The following is a 22659-nucleotide window of genomic DNA, read 5'->3' on the forward strand; positions in this document are numbered from 1 at the left end:
CCTTGCCCAAGCACTCTGTTTTCTCCCACTCCACCCAGACAGGTAAGGGAGAGCTTTGGTGGGAAGGTCAATTTTTTCAGGCTTAGGGTCCTAACATTAACACATTTCCTGGTGACTTTTCACATGGAAAACAGCAGTAGAATGCACCCAGGTTACTGTGAAGATTAAACATGGTGGCAGAATTTAGTAAAAAAAAAAATTATCCATGTCCCTTAGGTGACAAAGTGTCTTTTTCTATAAATGTCATTATTAGATAAACCTCTACCCTCTGTAATCTAATATCTGTGGGTTTTAAATGTGAGCACTGAGTGATTCCTTCACAATGGGTCTCAGACTCATTGTAAATGACACACATGAATAATATACATTATTGTGTGTTCCTATGCACAGTCTGTACATTTACACACCTGTAACTGAAAACAGGGAGGTGGAGACAGACAATCAGGAGTTCAAGGTCATACTTTGAGATACAGTGGGTTCAAGCCCAGGCTCAGATACAGAAGATCCTGTCTTTAAAAAAAAAAGAATTACAAACTGAAGTTTTAATGACTGTGGAAATAAATAAGAGTCCATTTGAGGGTTTATAGAAGGTGGCCTTGAATGACAGATGTTCTTTGCATGGTGGGAAACATTCCAGGTGGAAGACAACCCCACACAAAAGGGGTGCTCTTTTTGGCTATTCTGAATTCATAATTCATGATTTCCTCAAAAGGCTCTATGCTAAGGAGATTAGACAAGTGGTGTGGGAAGTCCTCCTGTCTATTGTTTTTTTTATTGGTTAATGAGTAAAGAAACTTCTTTGGCCTAAAATAGGGCAAAAGAGTAGAGCTAGGTGGGGAAAACTAAAGTGAATGCTGGGAGAAAGAAGGCAGAGTAGCGGAGATACCATGTAGTTGCTAGAGGGGAAGATGAGAGCTACCAGGTGGAACCTTGCTCGTAGGCCATAAGCTTTGTGGTAAAACATAAAATAATGGAAATGGATTAATTCTAGATATAAGAGCTGGCTAATACTCTTAAGCTATTGGCCAAATAGTATTGCAAATAATACAGTTTCTGTGTGATGATTTCGGGAGTCTGGGTGGCTGGGAAATGAACAAGTGGCCTGCAACAGTGGACGAGTAGAGCCAGGAGTTCTTGGAAATAGGCCAATGTTAAAGTGTTTGTCCAGTGCACATGAAGCAGCTCTGGACTCAACTCCAACAGTGTAAAAAAAAAAAAAAAAGAACTGTGACCAAATCAGTCCCGTGGTCAGGAGGTGGCAGATAAGTAGACTGTGTTCAGAAAGCCCAAAAGAGAAAAAGAAGAAAAGAACTTGGTACAAATTCATGTGTGGTTGCAGAATTGCGCTTCACAAATTGTCACAAGGAGAAACTGTACAATCATGAAAATGTTTTGACCCTTGATACGAATAGTAGCTTGATCTAAAGTTGTTAGTGTATAAATATGTCCTGTCTTAGTTCCCTATAGCTACCTCAAAAATGAAATGAAATACAATAAAATAAATAAAAGATCATAAAAGTAGTGGTTTTAATAGTAGAATTTTATTGTCTTGCAGCTCTGGAAATAAAAGGCCCAAAATGGGTGACCCAGACTAAAATTAACAGCACCTGCACTGCTGACTTCTACAAGGGCAGCAAGAGTCTTTTCTGGCCCAGATGAACTGAGCTGACTGGCAGCTCACTTTCCCCTTCTCCTGGCCATCCTCCGTAGTCACAGATTCTGAAGAGCAGCATGTGGATATCTGGGGCTGGTTGCTCTATCTCCCACATGGGATAGCTTTGTGTCCATTGGTTGAGCAGATTAGTTTAACTATCCCATTTTTATAGTACTATCCTGGGATGACAATGGCAGTCTTGGGTCACAGATTTAACCCGTGAGACATTGGGAGATAATGAAAGGGTGTGGTCTCACAGGCTCTAAAAATACAAAGTCCTTCTTAGCAGGTGGGAGGTCTTCTTGAGAGCACAGCCCAGCCAAGCTGTGGCAAAACGGCTTCTCCAAGCTGGCATGTTATTTTCAGGAGAGGACATGTCAGGCTTCATCCAACAGCCACAGAAATTAAAACCAGTGTCCTGTGAATCACATTCTCAGAAAGGCACAGAACAATGACTCATTTCTGAGAAAAATCTGCTTTTCATTTGAATGAGAGAATAGATAGAAGCCATATTTAAACAAACAGGCTTTGATAGGTAGGAGGAAATGGTCAGAAAATAGATCCACCATGAATCTCTTACAGTTCTTAGTGACTTCTTTGTTATAAGTAATGCTCTAGTGGTGCATTTTTTTCTGATCAGAAAAAAATCACAGTTCATGTTATGAATACTTTAAATTTACAATGTCCTTTTAAAAATTGTCAGTTAAAGGGAACTGTGGCAACATGAATCCCATAGTATTTGTAAGGTTAAAAGTAACGAAGTATTCAAGTATATTGCTCTAATATGAAAAGATAATTTTCACAACAGTAAAATACTGTAGACAAAACACGTCACACTCTATTTTTACGCTAAAGACATAAACAGCATTATAGTTTGACAAATTCATGCTTTACTGACTGTAAATTTGAAGCTCCAATCTGAAGAATTAAAAAAATTTACACTCAAATCTAATGTGAGTGTAAGGACACAAGTCCTGTGTCTTTCATTTGTATGGGTTTTTCTTTGTTTGCTTTATAACAGTAAGAGAGACCATGGATACAGCAAACTTAGGTCTGGGTCTTTTAAGTTTAGACCAATTCCCAATCTGCTAGGTTGGTTTTTCTTTTTTCCATTATTTTATCTTGAAATTTTCTCATCAAGTTTAGAGAAAGCCAAGTTTATTGGAATGACAATTCTTTGTCAGAGAGGCCTTCTTCCCTGCTTTATATTCTGCTCCTCCAGTTCTCTTATGCTTTCCTTCCTGCAACGGAACTCATTACTAAGGTGGTCGGGGACTCGTTTGAAAGGCAACACGAGTCACAAAGATATCAAGCCAGTGGTTTCCTCCAGGACATTCATATATTTCTTATGTTAGAAGGAAATCTTTCCTTGGGCACAGTGATATCACTCCAGAGAAAGCAATTACTTCCCGAATAGCTGCGGTACTGTCTCTGACATATCTAACTATGTCATGTAGGAAAACATGCTGTCGCTTTCTGGTCCATAATTTTATCTCACATTAACTACATCCCTTATACTGTGAACAGAAATACAAATTTGAAATTTATTACTAACAATGAAAGGACAGGTTGCTTTTTACACACGAGTTATCTGAAGCTTGGAGTTCTCGTTCCATGGAAGCTATGATTACCAAGGATTCTCTTGGTTCACCGCAAACAGCCAAAACAACAAGGGACGTTTTTGAACAACCTGTAATATTCTTCTTGAATCTTCATGAAAGAGAAAATGAATAAAACACTGCATCATTAAGACAATCTCACAGCATTATTTTTAAGTCCTAATAAATGGACATATTTGTTTTATTGAAGTCTTATTGCTATTTGAATATAAGAATATACTCAAGTGAATATAAGTTATATAGCATCTATTATATTATACATATTTAATAACAAGGCTTTTTCAAGTCATAGTTAGATATGAGCAGCTATATTCTGTTATTTTAAGATAAAATTATTTCAATCATTGTGTATTCAAAATGGACTACAATCAGGCAATAAGAGGTGGAAGTCACAAATCTTTAAGACTAAACATTTGCTATCAGTTTGCTAACATGCAACATAAATATAATCTACATTTGACCAAAAGTTTTAGAGTGCTTACCTTTCTAGATAAAACACACAGGAACAAGAAAATGAACATCCCTTGGAAGGCGTTGCTGACTGTGAAGAGGTAAGCTGTCACTACAGAAGCTTGCACCACGTGGAGAACCCCAAAGATCCAGGTGGTACCCAGAAGGAAGAGGAGGGCCAGGGCGCCTCTGGCACAAGACCTGGGGTGCATTTGAAGAGTTCCAGTTAGAAGCCATGCAAATGGAATGCCCAGCTACCACACCGATCCCACATATCCCCCAGCTTTTCTAAGGATTCATAAAGTAAGTATTTTATGACCAGAAAGGTCAACAATGATTTCGATGATGACAGTTGGCCTGTGGTTTGATCTGATAACTTACAGGTTCCAATAGGTTAACTTGCTGTTCACTCTAGAACCTGCTTCAAAAATTAAGGTCTCATTATTAAAATGTACCATTTTTGAAGGAATTGCTTAATTTTGAAATATTGTGTACGGGCGTACTGCAACTCTCAGGCTTTGGTTTCATGTCTACTGTGGCAGTAGTCCTGGAGGAGCAGCCCCTGAGGACTCTTGTCAGCTGGCACTTACGTTATCTAAAGAGGCTTCTCGTTTATTTCTAATTCAATAGTGATGAAAGTGTGGAATATAAATCTAGAATTTTGTCATTGTTGTTGCATATGCAATGTAGTAACCTCAAAATAAATTCGTGTCAGAATACCAATGTCTCAAAATTTAAGGGAAATATGTGTACATATATTAAGCTATCGATATTTTCAACCAACTGTCAGTGACTTCAGGTAAAACAATATTAAATCTTTCCCACTGGGGACACGGCCTTGAAAATAAAGCTGCTAGGTGCCAGGTGTTGGTGGTACCTTTAATCCCAGCACTTGGAGGCAGAGGTAGGTGGATCTCTGTGAGTGTGAGAACAGACAGAATTACATAAAGAAACCTTGTCATTAAAAACCAAAAATTAAAACCAAACCAAACAAAAAACAAAAGAATGGAAGCAAATGAAGCAGCTGGTGTTTCTCATTCAAAGCAGTAGAGCTATTACTGCAGCGCTGCAGGTCTGCTTGCAACACACTTCAGAAAATGCAGCATTTTGAACTTTATTAAAGCCAGGGCCCAACATGAAACTCTCACTATCGAGAACTGCAGCAATATAATAATTCAAACACTTGCTAAGTTCCAACTATGAATCTTCCTTGAGGTGTCAGAACTGCAGGATGCAGGAGTGTGTTCCCAAGCAACGCAGGCAGCAGTTGCTTCCCACACCCCTACTTCAGCTTCCCCTGAACAAAGCCTTCAAGGTCTTAATAGATCAGTCTTAGAGAGAGCGTTAAAGGAAAAGTCATAGCAACTTATAAACCCCGAATCAGAAGAAAGATTTGCCAAGGTCTGAAAAATATCTTACAAAAGACAGTCAATAAGATCTATTTTTAACTTAAAACAATTACTCTTTCAAATGGTAGTGCATTGCAAAAGATGGATTTATTTACTATTTAATCGTGATGTTTATAATTTTATTAAAAGCATTAAGTGCTTTTTTTCCTAATAGATTTTTTAAATATGGTGGAAAAACTAATTCTTTTAAAGACACAGTGTCCCAAATTATTTGTTGTTTAGGTGATTAAGGGAATGACAGTGTTGCAGAGTGATTGAACACCTGTCTGTCACATGGGATTCCCTGTGATTGAGTCTGTTATAACCCCAGAACCACAAAAGAGAGAGAGAGAGAGAGAGAGAGAGAGAGAGAGAGAGAGAGAGAGAGATGCAAAGCAAGTCGCTAAATCTTTTAAGTAAACGTTAAAAACCACATACCTTATGTTCTCATAGCAACTAACTTCTGGTTTCAATCCAGCAGTGTGGCGAAAAACTTTGTATATGATAACTCCAAAAGCCAAGAGATTAACCTGGGGAGAGACATTACTGTTAACAAGAGAGCATCTTCATTATCACCCTTATTTTCCTAAATACAATAAGCCAGTAGGAAAGTTTCCAGTAGCAAATATTCCAGAGACTCGTGTGACACACACAGTGGTGTGTGTGTGTGCATGCACATGCAGAAGCGTCAAGGAACTTTGCTAGTGCACATTGTAAGCAGTGTAAGTGCTGCTTTCTTCACTGTTTCTTTGAAAAGAAGTTTGGGAGACATTGTCCACAATCGTTTGGAAAGTTATCTGGGAAGAATTCATGGAAATTAGTAATTCAGCCAAACACCACGCCTCTACTGCTAGAAACATCCTGAATGAACTTTGCTTAATGTGGTTCATCTACTCATCTTGTCTTGACATTATCTTAGGATTTATTTTCCTCATGGTTAACTTCAGAAGCTTTTGAAATATTAGTGAATGAAAAATATTGGTTGAAAAATACATTTTTTACTAGACTTATTCTTTTCTGTACTTTATACTTGCTAGTACAATACTCAGTTTGTTGTCTCTTACTGTTACAAGACTGTGAAAGTATATTTTCTTCTTTCTCTGTGTTTTTTTTTAAATGTGTTTGTTTTATTTGGTGTGTATGAGTGTGTGGCCTTCGATCAAATGCATGCAATACCCGTGGAGACCAGAAGAGGGCATTCTAACTCGGAACTGTAGTTAATGGCTGAGAGTTACCGTGTGGATCCTCTGAAAGGGCAACCAGAATTCTTCACCCCTGAACCATCCCCAGCCCTATTTTCCCGTTTCTGCAGTCTTACAAGTCAGACATGCAATGTTCAAATGATAAATGCAATCCATCCTAATACAAATATACAAATAACAAAATATTAAATATATGTGTGGTTAATACGTTAATGTTTTATTAGATGTATGTTAGTCTAAATAGATTTTTCAAAAATGCATTTTGAAATGATAGTACCAAGTTCTATATCATAATCTTAGATAACTCTTATTTTAATAATTTAGAAGCTTTCCCTTATTCTAAGGAGGCAATTTCTTTTGTTTGTGATTTTGATTGTTTGTGATGCTGTGGAGAGGGCCAGGGCCTTGCACACAATAAGAGTGCCCTACCACTGAGCTATACCTCTTAGACCCTAAGGAGTTTTGTAGACTTTCTCAGAATTCAGTTGAGTACTAAAATAAGTATAAAGAAATGGGTCAGAGAAATTCATATTGCCACTTACCCATTGAAAGGTCTTTGAGATGAAATCTTAAAGGAATAAGTTTCTAGTCATTTCTTTCTGCTTTCAACTGTTCATTACTTCTAATTATATGATTAATTAATTCCAATTACAGTCATACTTCCATTAAAAGACCTTAGCAATCGCAGAGGCAAGATAAAGTAGTTTTAAATTGATTTAGTTGACAGCTTTACCCTACTTAGATATTAAAATAATGAACTGAAACGTCAATTTAATAATATTTAATAAATACAATTTAATAGTTACAAAATGAATATGTAACATTTTATACCTCTTTAAAACCGTAGCTTTATATAAAATTAGAGACCACTACAGTTAATGTCATAAATATATGCATATATGTTTTATGTCATAAAAATGTTTCAAAACTGATTGGTATAAGTGATTTATGCCACAATTGCTTTGAAGCTCAAGTCATTTAATGATATGTTTACAGTGAATATCGTCCACAAAAGAAGAGCTCTAAGATAAAGTAAAGGATTAAGAATCTGTTCTAGACCCATTAGTTTCCCCTACATGAATAGGCCATTTAAAGTATGGGCTAGTGTTTCTTCAACTCCTCCTAGTCCTTGTGAACTTGATTTTCAGAGCTCAGAAGCTCTCACACACTTTGCATGTGCCCCTTCTCTTTCAAGATTGGTCAGGGAGGATGAAAAGAGACCTTTCCTTTGGGGAAATCTAGAACTGGAAAATACATTTTTCTGTAAAAAGAGGAAAAGTCAAAAAGAAAGAGGAGGGGAAGAGAAGAGGAAGAAGACAACAAACATGGGGCGGTAGACATGCGAGAGGTTAATTCTTATACCACAAGCTCACATTTCTTCAAATGTGAAGAAAATAGTTTATGATACCAAGAAGTATCATAAACATAGAGCAGTAAATCAAAAGTGCCATGGGCACTTCAAATATTCTATTTTATGTGTTGATAGCACTCATGCCTGGGTGTTAAATTTTATTTATTTTAGGAATTTTCTCAAGCATCTGAATTATCCAGTGTCAGATACCAGTGAGAGTTTGGTACACACACATTCATGAATAAAATTGACATGATCTTTTGTTGTCACCAATTTTACTAAGAGAAGGCAAATAGGTAACCTTAAGATGTTCATCAAATCAGCATGTAGAAGAATGAAAATAGATCCATATCTATCACCACGCACACAATTCAAGTCCACATGGATCAAAGATTTCCAGATAAAGCCAGCCACACTGAACCTCATAGAAAAGAAACTTGAACTTGAACATGAACGCATTGGCACAGAAGATCACTTCCAAAATATAATCCCAGTAGCATAGACACTGAGAGAAACAATTAGTAAATGAGACCTCCTGAAACTGAAAAGCTTCTGTAAAGCAAAAGACCACAGTCAACAAGACAAAACAACAGCCTACAGAATGGGAAAAGTTCTTCACTAACCCCACATCAGACAGAGGTCTGATCTCCAAAATATACAAGGAACTCAAGAAATTGGTCATCAAAAGAACAAATAACCCAATAAAAATTGGAGTTCAGACTTAACACTGAAGAGAAAGTATTAGTTTAAGGTTACCATCATTTGCCCTTGTAAGTGGTCTTTGTCTACACAGTAATCTATTTTTTAACACCAGTATCTCAGTGTTTGAAATATACATTCTGTTTGACATTCTATTGAAAAAACTCCTTAAGCAGTATTTTTATTCTTTTAAATTTTTTACTAAAAGGAAATTTAAGTAGGCGAGCAGAGACGAGAGCAAGAAAGAACTCTGAAGGACGTGGACCTTCGGATACCTTCAACCAAAGGGCTTTGAATCTACGGTTCAAAACGCAGCATCTCAGCCAGTCATTTCCTCTTCTTAGTCTTTTCTCAATAATTGATGAAGCCATTTATATGCTGATTCCTAATCTCATGGAAAAGAATAGAAAATTTCTCTTGTTGCACTTTTAGGCTCGCATTTTAATTTTTCATTATATCAAATAAAATAAGGTTAATTTAAGACTGTGTCATGATTACAACTTACATGTCCTTTAAAATAGTTTTAATATCTTTAAATTAACTGGTACCAGACAAACATGCTTATGTCATGAATAAAAACAGTTTTCTATTCAACTACTGGGTATCCATATAAAGCGTTTATTCCTTTCCAAAACGTAGACCACCTTCTAAATGATGAAGCAGTTCAGTATGAGAACAAAGAGACTGTGCTCCATTAATTGTATGTTAGCAAAATTAGAATCAAAGGGTTGTGGTTTTGTTTATTATTCTTTTTCCCAGTTGGGATAATCCCTGAAAAGGACTCAGTTAAATTGTCAATCATACACTGTATCAGAAAAACCTGTGGTGTGTGGTAAACAGAATGTTTTCCCAAGATTTTTCAAACTGTAGTCCTAGTATCTGTGAGTATGCTACACACACACACACACACACACACACACACACACACACACGCACGCACGCACGCACATGCATGCACGTACACACACACACACACAATGATCAATGATGCTTCAGGTAGAACGAAGGTTGTAGCCTCTCAGATAAACAGATGACCTTGAATAATCCCATTAGACCCTGTCTAATCGTATGAGCTATGATGAAGAAAGAAGTCTAGAAAAGAGAAAGCAAGAAAGGAAACCCAGTAGATAAGTGGAGGCAGAGATGCTGGCTTTCAAGACAAATGGGCTATTGTGAGGGTCTCTGCAGCGCCTCAACAAGCAGAGAGCAGCCCCTTCACACAGCCAGCCAGGATCCCAGGCTTCAGTCCTGCGCTCACATGGCATGAGCTTGACCAAGAACATGAAGGACATGGAAACAACCTCTCCCCTGGAGCCTCTGGTAGGGCTGAAATCAGGACAGATAGATAGATTCTTAGAACAGTTGATCATCACTCTACACAGACTTATGAAGTATAGATCTGAGAGACACAAGTGAGTTTTGTGTCCTGAAACTTTTGGTCATTTTCATGGTACCAATGAAAATAAAGACAAAGAAAGCTGGAAATCAAAGGTGTGTGTATTGTATACATATATACATATATGTATGTACATGTATCTATGTATCATGCCTGTATATTTAGCATAAATAATGAAAGGCCTTATGATTATAAATGATTATTAATTATATTTAAGTAAAAATTGACATATACAATCATTTATCATTAGCTCCTGCTTATATCAATGTTCTATATATTTAATGATAATCAATTATACAAGGTTTTCCTTGTTAATTATTTGTAAATTATACTCCTATGTTTCTTAAGTCAAATGACTAAGATGAATTATACTAATATCTGACTTCCTCTGCACTGTCACGCAGCTGTTTCTTTCTAGTTCCTCCCAGTCTCCTTTTTGATGTACTTTTGATTCCCAGAATTGCCTGATGTGCTTAATATACATTCTCAGAAACACAGTGCGTATTTTGTGTGTGTTCTATGCCATATTTGGGACACACACAACTCATTATTTATCTAAAATTCAATTAGTTTGATGCACTTTATTTTGTAGGTTAACCCTTATTTTTTACAAGCTTTCAAATTCAACCCTAAATTCCTGCATCACTGAGGATAGGACATCTTAGAGGAAATCCCAAGGCTGTCTCCCTTTCCACAGAGGCCAATTTTTCAGTGTAAAAAAAGTGTGCCAAAGTTTGAGGGGGTAAATTTTCAGATCCTGTTATAGAGCCTCAACATACATGTATGTTAAAAGACTGCCCGCATTCTCCAAAATTAGGAAGTGGGTAAAAGGTCATAAAGCCCAGAGTAAAGGAAAGAACGCACATAGATTTGTTAGCATGTTTTAGCTTTGGAAATGCCTCATGGTACTTAGGAAAGTTATGTCAAGAAGCAATGAATTGGACTGATTAGCATCCTTGTTAAAAAGTCATCGTTAGGAGCTGGGCTTGTGATTCAATTAGCAAAATGCTTGTCTAGCATCCAGAAAATCCTGGGTTCCATAGCCAGTATCACATAAACTCACTTGTAATGTCAACACAAGAGGATTAGACACTGAAGTCTTCCTCAGTTACATAATGAGGCTGGACTACATGAGATCTTGTTTCTAAATAAATAAAGTAATGGATGGAAATAAACTCTACAAATCTTAGTGATAAAAAGAAGTAAGAGTTTGCTGAAAGTTCACAGACACGATGTCATCACAGTGTGTGCTGCCCTGGTCTCAACACTGTGAAGTCAACTGAGTGACCTCTCTCCCACATAGACTGGGGCAACACTGTGCGCTCCATCTGGTTTAGTGCTTGGCTCAGAATAGCTACCTCGGGAATATCTACAGAGTTAGCAGCTATTCCTCCACCGAGATTCCAAAACTGACCCGAGAGAGAGTAGACAACACAGAAAAGGAAGGACAATGGAAGTATATGACAAAAACAGCTGTAGATTCTCAAACACATTGGAACATCTGAAGCCATCTGCAAATATAATGGGTGCATTCAAGAGGGCTCTGTACAACATCCCAAGAGAAGATCACCAACAATAGACCACTCTGGGACAATGCATGTTTTCTGATGTTACACTAATCTCTTGAGGCTGGCAAGTAATAGACAGTAATGTTTTCCCAGTAGACAATGCCTGTTGGGTAATACACTTGGATAAAAAGTTGATTTGGGATAATGTATCATTTTACAAGTACTTATAAATGACTGTAACATTGAGATTCAAGAACTCTTACAGAGATACCTTTTAAACACCAATACTCATTGAATGACTTTTGCTCATGAACTATGTGACACTGTCCATGACATCTTAATTCTCCTTCTATTACAATTATAAAACTATAACTAATGATGCTTTTATTAAATTTGCTTTCCACTCAGGACACCAGAATTACAAAGAGGTTTAATAATTCACCTGAGATTATGACTAGAAAGGACCAGAGGCAAAACTCATTCCTAATAGTTATAGAGTTTATGCTATCAAATATTTTTCAAAGCTATCAAACTGCAGATAAAAACCAACAAGGAGACACTAAGGCAATATTAAGACTTAAAGAGGTCAATCACACATACATTGACATCAGTTCATTATTGGTTTATGCTCATTCAATTTGGTCAAAACATGATAGATCCTGCTGATAGAGACTAGGAGCCGTACAGAGAGAGCTGTCCTCTCCTGAAGGCAAGAATCCATTCAGTGATCCAGGGGTCAGAGAGTGTGTCAACGGGTTTTCCACCTGGCACACTCTGAGTATGTTTTCTTGTTCCACTGGTGTGTGGATGTGGATGTGTGATGTGAAAATAGTCTAAAAAGAATCTTAGCACAGCAACTGATAATTTTCTAAGGATAATTAAGTGTTCACACTTAAGCTGGGAGTGTCTTTGTTGACCTCACATTTTCTGGACAGTTTGAAGGAACAGGTCACACAGGAGTGTTCTTCAGAGTTTTGTTCCTCAAGGTAACAGGTTCACCCTCTGCTGCTTTTCTCTCTACTGCAACATATTATAAGGTGTGTACATGGGTGTTCGGGTCACATCATCTACCTTTAATAAGTGATCTCAGCAACACATACCAGTGAACTTTACATGCTCAGAGGGTATTGTGGTCAAACATCACCAATAGCAAATACACACATTAGAAAATATCAAATGTACATTTTCCCTGCTTCTAGAGGAAATAGGTTTGCCAACCAGGTCGCAAGAGTTCTCACAAGCCAACCAGCTTGATCTCTATACAGATCTGATCACATTTGATACAATGAGTTTAATTGTTGAGAAGGCATTATATTGACATAAATTTAGATTCATTTTCTTGTTGTATTTAAGATTACACACTATGTAGTTCAATACATATCTTCTCTTATGTCAAGTACATGTCTTTACACATGACTTCCTAATTAGTCATTTGAAACATTTTGTTCTATTGGGGAAAAGAGCTATTCTTCATGCGATAGCAAGTTAGCTTAAACAACACATGGAAGAACATCGAGTGACAAATTTAAGTCAATTTAAGTAATGCCAGCAAATTCAGTAAATATTTCAGACACAAGAAGACAGCATCACTGAAGACATGGAAGGGTATTGGAACAGTCACCGAAACAAGAGCATTAAATCCACATTTGTGAGGCTGAAACTGAGGGAGCCTTCTAAACAAAGCAGAAATAGGAATGTGTCTCAGTGGCTTATCTAGGTGAGCACAAAACTCCGTGTTCAATCCAAGCACAAAGCAGTAGCAGAAAAACACACTCTACTTATTATTTGTATTTTAGTTACTGCATTTATAACAAAATAAAATGTTATTTTCAGGTAGTGAAATTTAAGTATGATGGAGTATATATCAAATGTATGAAATATTTTTCTTTCATGTTTAATTCTTTAAACTTTTCAAGAATGTGTCATAACCTACATACTCTACGTAGTGTCAGGCAAAGTGCACCAACCAGGAAATGTTTAGGGTTTGCTAGATGTGAGGATTCATTCCAGAAAGTGTACACTTCTGGAGGTCTAAACTTCCACAAAGAATGCACGGCTCCTAGAGCAGCATTGGGAGTTCCATTCCAGGTCTAAGATCCACCAGACAATTTGTTAGGCTCTCTTTATTTTGCTTTCTTCATACAAAAACCTGAGCAATATTAATGTTTATCTTACAGATTTTTGTCTGAATAAAATTATGCAGTTAGTGTAAGGTTCTCTGAATTGTACTCAACAAATAGTAAATCAGTAATGGCTCTTTGTCTGTAATCCATGACCCATGAGGAAAAAAATACTGCTTCTACATTTTATTTTTAGAGTCTCAAGGTCAGGAATAATGACTTGAATCTAACAGGCTCAATATTCGCATGTTATGTGAGTTAAAAAATTAAAATTAATTAACATTGATATTCTATACTCAAGTTTCCTTAATCGTCTGTATAAAAAGCTATCATATCAAATGACCAAATGTGCAAAATAACCGAACAAGTAACTGAACAAATGTGCAAAATAATCATAATTTGTCTCACATCTTGATGATTTTACTACAAAATTTCTCTTTAACATTAAACTATTCAAATATTCTCTAAACCCTGCACATGGTCCTTAAACACCAGAGTGAAAGAAAATGAAAATCAACACATGGTAAATTCTCAGAAGACAGTGATCCTCTGGTAAGAACTGAGTCAGGGAAGGGTATGATTAGTGGCAGCCAAGGTTGCAATTCCCCTTCCTGGATTTTATGGATAGTCAAGGGGCATCTTCACTTTGACATCTATCAGGAAGCAGTGTGGACCTATGATGCATGCTCTTTAACGAGGCCTGGATACAAGGATAAGGCACACCTGAAAGCTTTTGAAATACAGCTGTTGGAATATTTCTTTATTAGGATATTTCCTCCCCCCACTTCAGCTGATTTCCTATGTTAGCTGATTAAGGGCTCTCTCCTTTGCTATGGCTAAAATTTTATTCTAACAATGATTAACTTTGACAATAAGGGAATTATTTATATTTTGACATGTTTCCATTAGAAATATTTTTACACCTAAGTGTTTTTGGCTTTAAAATATTTTATTAATTTAAATTAGAATAAAAGATAAAAGGGAGGAGAAGAAAATAGAGTATTTGTAAACATGAGGATGAAGTGACCCCTTTGACTATAAGTGGATTGCATAGACTCACTTTTCTAGCTGGTTTTAACTGTAGTTAGTCATAGTCCATGGAAATGGAGGCGAAGGAGAAAAGCTGGGTGCAAAGTTATCACAATTGTTCATTTCAATGTCACAGCAGAAGAGAAGCTGTACAGTGGCTTCTCTTTCTTTTCGGTTTCAGAGATGAAAAGTTCTCCTTGGCTACACCCTTGCTGAATCAAATGTGGCTGGAGGTTAGGAGAAACAGCAGCACTTTACATAAGCTTGTACAGTTACTTGACTCTTCATTAGACTTTAAGACACACTTTGCATAATTAAATTCAAAGATATAATATTCAAATCATTTCCACACTAAACTTTTTAAAGATTTTTTTTTGTTATTTTTAATTACTTGCATGGTTGCATACATAAATGTAGGGGCTCCTGACGACTCAAGATGTCAGATCCCCTGGAGCCAGAGCTACAGGTGGCTGGGAATTATCTGACTTGGGTGCTGGGACCCGAACTCGGGTCCTCTGGAAGAGCAGTACACATTCTTACTCATTCTGGACCATTTCTCTAGTATCCCAGCCCTGGAAAGCTAGGTTTTAGTCTAAAGGGTAAAATGGAAATAATGTGAAATTGTTTCCCAAATTATAATATTTTGCTTTTTATTTTTAAAATGATATTCATATTCTTCTAATGCCATTTGCAGTAATTCTGTTGAAGAGTTACTGTCACTGTCCTCATATCTGTACTGGAGATGCAGGGCACAGAAAGGACCCTCTGAATGCTTACTTCAATAATCATTCTGCCTTTGAGACCTCTGGCACTGACTAGCCAGGCTACTTTGTTCAGATGAATTTAAAACACCACATTGTATGTTTTAGTGAAAACACACCATAGACAGGCTCCCTGGCCAGAGACAATAATCCTTCCTAAGAAGAAAGCAAAGTAAATGTGACAGATTTTAGGGAAAGTTTCCAAGTGTCATGCTTGGTTTCCATTTCCTCTGTGGGAAAAGAGTGAGCATGTTTGACCAAATTCATCTTCGTGGATCACTCACTTCCTCAACAGCACAACTTCAGTGTTTGCTGCATGCTCAGCCTGAAGAACAAAACAGTGTAGAAAAACCCACAGTAATTTCCTTTCACAGACCTTATAGTCACCCAAAGAAGATAAGTACTCACTAGCCATGAATCAGATAGTTAGAGAACTTACACACACTGTGAATCGGGGAAAGGATTCACAAGACGAAAATACAGACTTCTCATTTTGAAAGCATAAGCAGAATATTTGCTCTAGGCCGATGATTAGACACTACTTCCTTTAAGCAATTTTTGAATTGAAGTTTACAAGATAAGTGGGACTTAACTAGGAGAAAGGATGAGAAGGAGTTGAGACAAAGCGATTCCATATGTAGAAGGAGGAAGGACAGAGGTGACATACCCAATAGTCTATGTAGTTAAGCGTTGAGAGCCACTGTAAGAAACCTGACCAGGTGGGTTACAAGGTGTGATGTATCCTATCGAAAGGGTCTGCATGTCATCGTTTGCCTGGACTGTTGAGCAGTGTTCTTTTCAGGTTGGCGTTCTGTGTAAATTACATTGAGGTAAACTAAGAGAGATCTGATGTGGTCTACTCCCAGCTTCTGCTATATCTACACAGGTACCCTGTGCAAGTCACATATGCAAAGTACATTCCTTTGCATGTGGTATAACATGCATGGAAGGGCATGAGCAACACCCACTTCCATTTCCTTATACTATGCCTGTACACGGTAGTTACCAAGTTTACAGAAACATACCCAGACATTGGTGGTTTAGTAGCAGAGACTTGGAATTGCCATTATGGTCAATCACATAGGATTTAATTGATGTGGAGTCTCTGCTTACATTTGACTACAAGTAATGTTTTTGTATAAAAAGACCAAAAAACCCAATTTAAAAAATAATTTTGAAACAGAGCTGTTTTGTAGATTCCTACACAAAAGCACTAATTTGAAATATTTTTAAAGGCCACTTATTACTCTCAGAAGGTTCCATGGTTTGGAGATAAACTAACAGGCTACTCTTAGAAGAAATCCTGTGCAAGGTTATTGACTTGATCCCAAGAACAATGTGAAGGCAAAAAAAAAAAAAAACCACCAAAAAACCAAAAAAAAACAACAACAACAACAACAACAAACACGGCAATAGAGTGCACCCAGCTGGAGCGGACATTGCTTAGCTGCAGACCAGCTTGTGCAACGCCCTGCGCTACTCTCAGAGAGTGAGCGGAATATGTCCTTGCCTCTTGACTAAATTAAATAATTTTTAAAAAATTCATCACGAACAAATTCTTGAAGGTTTTATGACTTAGATTTGAGATAATATAAATGATTTGCTTTATTGTAATCAATCCACTTACAGAAATTTATCTGCTTCTTAAATTATAAATAGTAGAACCCCTCTAGGCACTTCTAAACAGATAAGTCTAGATTATAGAACCAGAGTGCAAAATTCTTGCGAAATCTGAGCTACCAAATGCTGTTTCTATTTTTATTTTCATGTGTTGCAGAAGCTTCTGCGAGGATCAACTGAGACATATTAAAAGGTTTTGTGAAGATTAAAAGATTATGCTAATGTACACCAAGTACTAATTCTAATGACTGTGTGGACCTACCAACACTGTTAGCACTTTCCTCTTCTGGGCTACACCATAGAACTCGTGCTGCAGAAGGATGCTCCCAAGGGAGCATTTGCGATCGGCATCATTTTAGACATTTTTTTAATAATTGGGTTCAAGAGACTTGAGGTACTTTTAAAACACAATTTTATTTTATCTCTAATTTTTACAAGTTTGTCTAACTCTTTTGAAATTCTCCAGTGAGTCCCAAAAGATTATCTTTGAAGGTGTTTCTAGTAACAATACAGCTCCTATCTATGAGAACATATCGAAAACATATAATGCACCAGTTATATTGAGCGTTTTACCACTCAGAAGACAGTCCCTCCACTTCATCTCTTTAAAAAATTCTGGCTATCTATTGTTCAAGGAGGCCAGAATAATATGAAAAACAAACACCACGTTGCAGACACTGAACTACTTATTAATATAGAGTATACAGAGGGACTGAGCTATTAAAATGCTTTAAATCCAGACATCACTGGAAGTTGGGACAAAAGACATGTTGGCATTAAATTGAAACTTTCAATGAAAATGGTGGTCTGATCATCACAAGATTAAAATAAAAAATTAGTATCATTTCTTAGTAGAGCTTTAGTGTGGTTATCTTCTGTTCAGCGCCTACTCCTCGACTGCAATTTGTCATGTCTGAGCTCTTTGTACGAGAGTACAGCTATTGTTAACTGCCCGGTCTCGACTAGCGGCAGTTCCCGGTGATGGAAACATGGGATATGGTCTTCAGGAGACTACTGACTCTAGAGATGTGTTGGGTTGCCTTCTGAAGGTAGTATCATGACTGGAATCTGGGGAGCAGGACCTGCAGGGGATGCGAACTCCCACAATGCCCTGGACAGAGTGATAAGAAAGCCTTTTTTTGTCCAGTGTTCGACAAACCTGTGTTACAGTAAAGAGTGGAACCTTACTGTATGTGCAGCCAAGCCATTGCCTCCTCCCTTCAGCATTAATCCAGTTTGGCAGGGCAATCACCTGTGCAAAAGACCTCCAATTAGGAGAGCGGGTCTACCTTAAGATGTGTTAAAGAAGAGGAATGGTTCACCTTTAATGGGATGATGTTCTTTTCCTTCTTAGAATTACGCTAATCTCAGTTCCCTCCCCTCTTCTCTTCCCTCCCCTCCCTTCCCCTTTTCTCCTCCTCTCCTTTCCTCTCCTCTCCTTCTTTCTCTTTCCTTTCCCTCCCTCTCCACTCCTACCTGCCTCCTCTTGTCTCTGTTCTCTTTTCCTTTCTTCTTTTCCCTTCTCAACTCTATCCTTTTCCTCCAAGCTGTTGCTGAGATTTATAACTCGCGTGCGCTGCAGTATTTCTTGCAAACTCTATTAAAATTTACCTTGAGCTTCTGTTTGAGTCCATTCTTAAATTCCTTAGCAATGAGGCTAAGAAACCCAAGTGGGAACCCCAATTTCTACAGTATTAACTTCCAAGTACAAAGGGACTCTCCTGAGAGTCCAGTCATAATTGGTCTATTGCAATCCTTTCTTTTTTCGGTCTTTATTTATTCTAACATCACAATGTTTGACACCACAGTAGGTAATAATACTCGGCATTGGCATAGATATTAGAATAAAAGCTTTCTCATATATTATTGGCAGGATAAAAAATCAATTCACATAATTGTTCTACAGGATAATTATGTAAATTTAAAAACCTGCACATACTTGCATTTCTACCTCCACGATATGCTTCCTAAGACTGTCTTAATGGATATGCAGCTGTGGTGGGACTCGGGTTTTTTTATGCAACACTGCTTTTTAATAAGGAAGTGCTGGAAGCAAATATTCATCCTTAGGGAAGTTTTAAATACACACTCATAATAAGCAAGCATAGAAATGGTAAAATTGTAGGTTCTAATGAGGAAAGACAGATATGATATACTGTAGGCTACAGGTAATTCTGTTTTTTTTTCTTAGTTTGCAATTGAGTGGGTACATACATACAACAGAATAATCTTCTGTTAGAACATAGAGTAAAGATACAGAAGGAAGCATAAATGACCTGACAGAAGTGTGTGTGGACACACACACACACACACACACACACACACACCACATACATGTGGATATATATGTATATGATTATACATATATATATATTCTAAAGATATATTTTAAGTATAAAATTACAATACAAAGGCAACCAAGAAAAAGGAATTTTCTCAGCTGTCTCATACTGCAAAAAGGAAAGTCTGCATGAAAACGCCCTTCTCCAAGAAAAGATTTACGGCTTTACAGAGACAAGAATGGGTCAGGGAAGAGATGACCACACCTTGACATGGACTGCCTAGATGTGCCTATCCCTGGCCTTCTATTGAAACTCTAATCTCACTTCAGGATCTCTTCATTCCTCTTCCCAATGTGACCACAGAAAATAGAGCTCCTTTATTTGCTTTCTACCCCTAACTTGGCCACTTTAATTGTTTTCTCCAGAATAGGGCAATAAGGGAACAAGTGTGTCTTCTTGGGGTTTATATAGATAATGACGCCCAGTTCTGTAACAGGGAGTGCAGGTGTAATGTGGAATATACAGTTTTATGGCATTTATATGTTTCTCAATCTTGGACAATCAGGAAATTCAAAATGTAGTAACATCTCGGGTGTGCAAGTCCTACCTTGTATGAGTTATGTGAATAATTCATTTTCAGTACTTTTAATTGGCATTTCTTCAAAAGGAGCTAGGAGATTAAAGCAAGAAGGACAAACCAGAGGAGGATTGCTACCAACTTGGGTGGTGTGTGGGTGGGGTAACACCTTGGGGAACCCCGTGGAAGAGGGGGAAGAAAGATTGTAGGAGTCAGGGAGGGATGTAGGATACCACAAGAACATGGGCCACTAAGTCAACTAAGGAGGGCTCATATGGGCTGAAAGCAGCCATCATGCAGGCCTGCCTGGGTCTGCGCCAGGTCCTCTGTGCATGCTATAGCTGTTACCTTGGCGTTTTTGCTAGACTCATAAGAGTGGCAGAGGGTGTTTCTCCGACTCTCTTGTCTGATCTTGGGTCTCCTTCCTCCTATTTGGTTGCCTTGTCAAGCGTCTTTATGAGGAACGCTTCTGGCTTGTATTATTGTGTCTCGTTTTGCTGTGTTTGCTCTTGTCTTTTGAAGGCCTGCTCATTTCTGAAGGGGGACTTACGGGGAGTAGATCTGGGAAGAAGGGAGGAGGGGAGTTGGAAGGAGTAGAGGAGGGGAAAACTGTGGTTTAGATGTGTTGTGTAGGGGAACGATTCTATTTTCAATTTAAAAAAAAAGACAGAAAATTCCTTTTGTGGACATAGATTAATTAGTATTTGATTCAATTAAGAAAATCTTATCTAGTTGGTAGTGACTCGCACCCTTAATCTCAGCACTCAGGAGGCAGAAGCTGGTGGGTTTTTGTGAATTTGAGGCTAGCCTGGTCTACAGAACTAGTTCCAGGACAGCCAGGGCTACACAGAAAAACCCAGTCTTGAAAAAAACTAAAACAAAAAATAATAATAAAATCTTACTGGGCATATGTCTATAGGAATATTCAATTGTTATTTAAAAGTGATCTAATTTTTGTAAACTCCTTTTTATATTTGTTTACTTGACTCTAACGGCTTGTATAGGTTTGGTTAAAAGAATTCAACATTAAAGATTAAAAATATTGAAAAAATATGGAAATTATCTTTAGCTTGAAGGTCTCCTTCCCAAAGACTTAGACTCTTTCCCATCCATCTTACTTTCAAAAGCATGGTGGATCCTTTCATGTGTAGTCAGAATGTTAAATTTTTAAATGACATGATTCTCAGGTAGAGTCAACAGCATCACAGGTTTCTTATTTCTGAACTCAAGGGATCCATCATATTAATAAGTTAATATAAGAAAAGACTTTTGTATAATCAATGGAGGAAACATGGCTGTTCAAATATTTTAGCACTTAACTCTATCATACCAGACTAAATGTTAAGTATGCGTGTGAAACAACATATCTACAACGGCAAGAGGTACCATAGATGAAATAATTCAGCTATTTCTCATTTATATTTTGTCTCAAAGGAATTATATGCTCTGACATCAAGCCTAGCATACCCTTGAGCTCTATTCTTAAAACACTAGCAAGTGACATTAAAGGTGGCTTGTTCTTGTAGGTGGCATTTAGGACATCATGTAAGATGACAACTGTTAACGGTTCCACAGCATCCATATAACTCAGACGTGGCCTGCGTATCATTTAAGGCCATAAAACCATCAACATCAACTACCTATTATGATTTAAAACTTAACTTATACTTTGATTTAACCTAGAAACAATATTATTTATATTTGTTAAGTTTCTATTTTATTTTCTCTATTTTAGTTAACTTTTCTTTTGGCAGAGTGTACTTTAAACCACAAGGTCTAGATAATAGCAGGCACATATATTATATTTCGTTATAATTAAATGCTGTGACATATTCACTAACATTTCAACAGCTAGGATCGGCACCGGCTCACATATGTGCATGGGGTTGTCTTTGATCATACATATTCTGATGCATATGATTTGGGGCTTTGGAAATTCTGTTTCCAAAGTTGTCTTTTTTGTTTGACTTTTTAGCACAAAAGGTAAGATTAGGAGAGTCATAACATAAGATTTGCTTTTGAATAATTCAGGATTTCTCCTTTTAATTGCAAAAGAATGGATACTTTATACATGATATTTATAAGTGATATTTATAAATGATATTTATCAGTGCATTGTTGAGTTATTCTGGTGTGACTCTCTTCATTTATCCTTTAGGAGTCTAGGACACAGAGCAATCAACTACCCAAAGACAGAGCACATGGCCTTTCTTGCTGCTTCATGCCTTATTATGGTTTTATTTGAAAATTGATTAAAATTCAAAAATGATTGCCAAGGACTTAGTAGATACTTCTGTGTTCTAGGGTTGCCTAGTATACACAGCAATAAGTAAAGTGTTAAAGATACAGCAGAGGATTAGAATCCAAACATTATCGGAATACATTAGAAAAATAGAATAGTTTCAAGTGTGGGAAGGGTCCCATGAGTCTCTGCGCCGATTAGTCATTCCTGAAAGCAGACCTTCACAGGAAACACCAAGATCAAGCAAGTGTCCCCACGAGGATAAAGACTGTGATGTGGGGAGGTATGGCAAGATAAGGCTGAAAACAGGACAGGAGACATGCAGTCCCAAGACCTCCATCATTACTTCCTACTGTGAGGGGGAAACTTCAAGACATCCCTTTAGTTTTGTTCTTTAATTCTTTAATTACTTATTATTTTGGTTTATAGGATGATATCCATGTATATTTTATACATAGTCATTTATAGTTCTCCGTTTCTATGCTGGTCCCTTTCAATCATCAGAGAGAAGCAACCATATTTCCATTCAGTTGTTTGCCCCACCACTAGACCTGGAGAGCATGCGACCCCTTTCTCTTACTTCACTTTTTTCCTTGCCTTTTCTTTCTCTTCTTTTTTCGTTTTCCTCTTTGCCTTCTTATTTTCTTTCTTCCCTTCCTTCCCTTCCTTCCCTTCCTTCCTTCCTTCCTTCCTTCCTTCCTTCCTTCCTTCCTTCCTTCCTTGCTTCCTTCCTTGCTTCCTTCCTTCTTTCCTTCCTTCCT

At 37.4% G+C, this 22659-nt stretch overlaps 1 protein-coding gene across 1 annotated transcript in view; it reads right to left on the bottom strand.

Moving 5' to 3' along the window:
* Nucleotides 1–1522: 1522 nt before the first annotated feature.
* The window catches only part of Adgrl4 (adhesion G protein-coupled receptor L4), an 87489-nt gene continuing 66352 nt past the window's right edge, over nt 1523–22659 (bottom strand). Inside the window, exons 13-15 of the mRNA XM_005357490.3 lie at nt 5550–5641; nt 3756–3924; nt 1523–3364 (exon numbers count right to left, since the gene is read on the bottom strand). Of these exons, the coding sequence (XP_005357547.1) occupies nt 3302–3364; nt 3756–3924; nt 5550–5641 (324 nt within the window). The 3' untranslated portion in view covers nt 1523–3301. The remainder of the gene's footprint in view (nt 3365–3755; nt 3925–5549; nt 5642–22659) is intronic.

The sequence above is a fragment of the Microtus ochrogaster genome, chromosome 21 (genome assembly GCF_000317375.1).
Source record: "Microtus ochrogaster isolate Prairie Vole_2 chromosome 21, MicOch1.0, whole genome shotgun sequence".
Classification (NCBI taxonomy): Eukaryota; Metazoa; Chordata; class Mammalia; order Rodentia; family Cricetidae; genus Microtus; species Microtus ochrogaster.